Below are 271 nucleotides of genomic sequence, written 5' to 3'. Positions count from 1 at the left end.
CTCTCCTTTTTAGAGTGGAGATTTTGTGATGGCCAAGAGGGACATGGACATGATGGAGAACCCACCCATATGGAGGATTGATGGAAAGTCTCTACTCCAGAAGTTCCAGGCATTCGAAAAAGATGGAAAAACATTATACAGGAACATATCAACGGTAAGAGTGAGCTTGATACCTGGAAAGTAATATTAATGTTGCAGTTTGTTTGCAGTTTGTATTTGTAGGTCAGTGAAAAATTGTGAGCATCCTCGGTTTTCTTTGTAGTGCAATGGG

General features: G+C 40.6%; 1 protein-coding gene across 1 annotated transcript in view; it reads left to right on the top strand.

Annotated features, from left to right (window-relative positions):
• LOC119590545 overlaps positions 1-271 on the top strand; it is a gene marked incomplete in the record, with an annotated part of 26970 nt that overhangs the window by 20570 nt on the left and 6129 nt on the right. Inside the window, 1 exon segment of the mRNA XM_037939202.1 lies at positions 14-154. Coding sequence (XP_037795130.1) covers positions 14-154 — 141 coding nt within the window.

The sequence above is a fragment of the Penaeus monodon genome, chromosome 27, assembly GCF_015228065.2.
Source record: "Penaeus monodon isolate SGIC_2016 chromosome 27, NSTDA_Pmon_1, whole genome shotgun sequence".
Taxonomy (NCBI): Eukaryota; Metazoa; Arthropoda; class Malacostraca; order Decapoda; family Penaeidae; genus Penaeus; species Penaeus monodon.
This window is presented reverse-complemented; position numbering and strand designations above follow the sequence as displayed.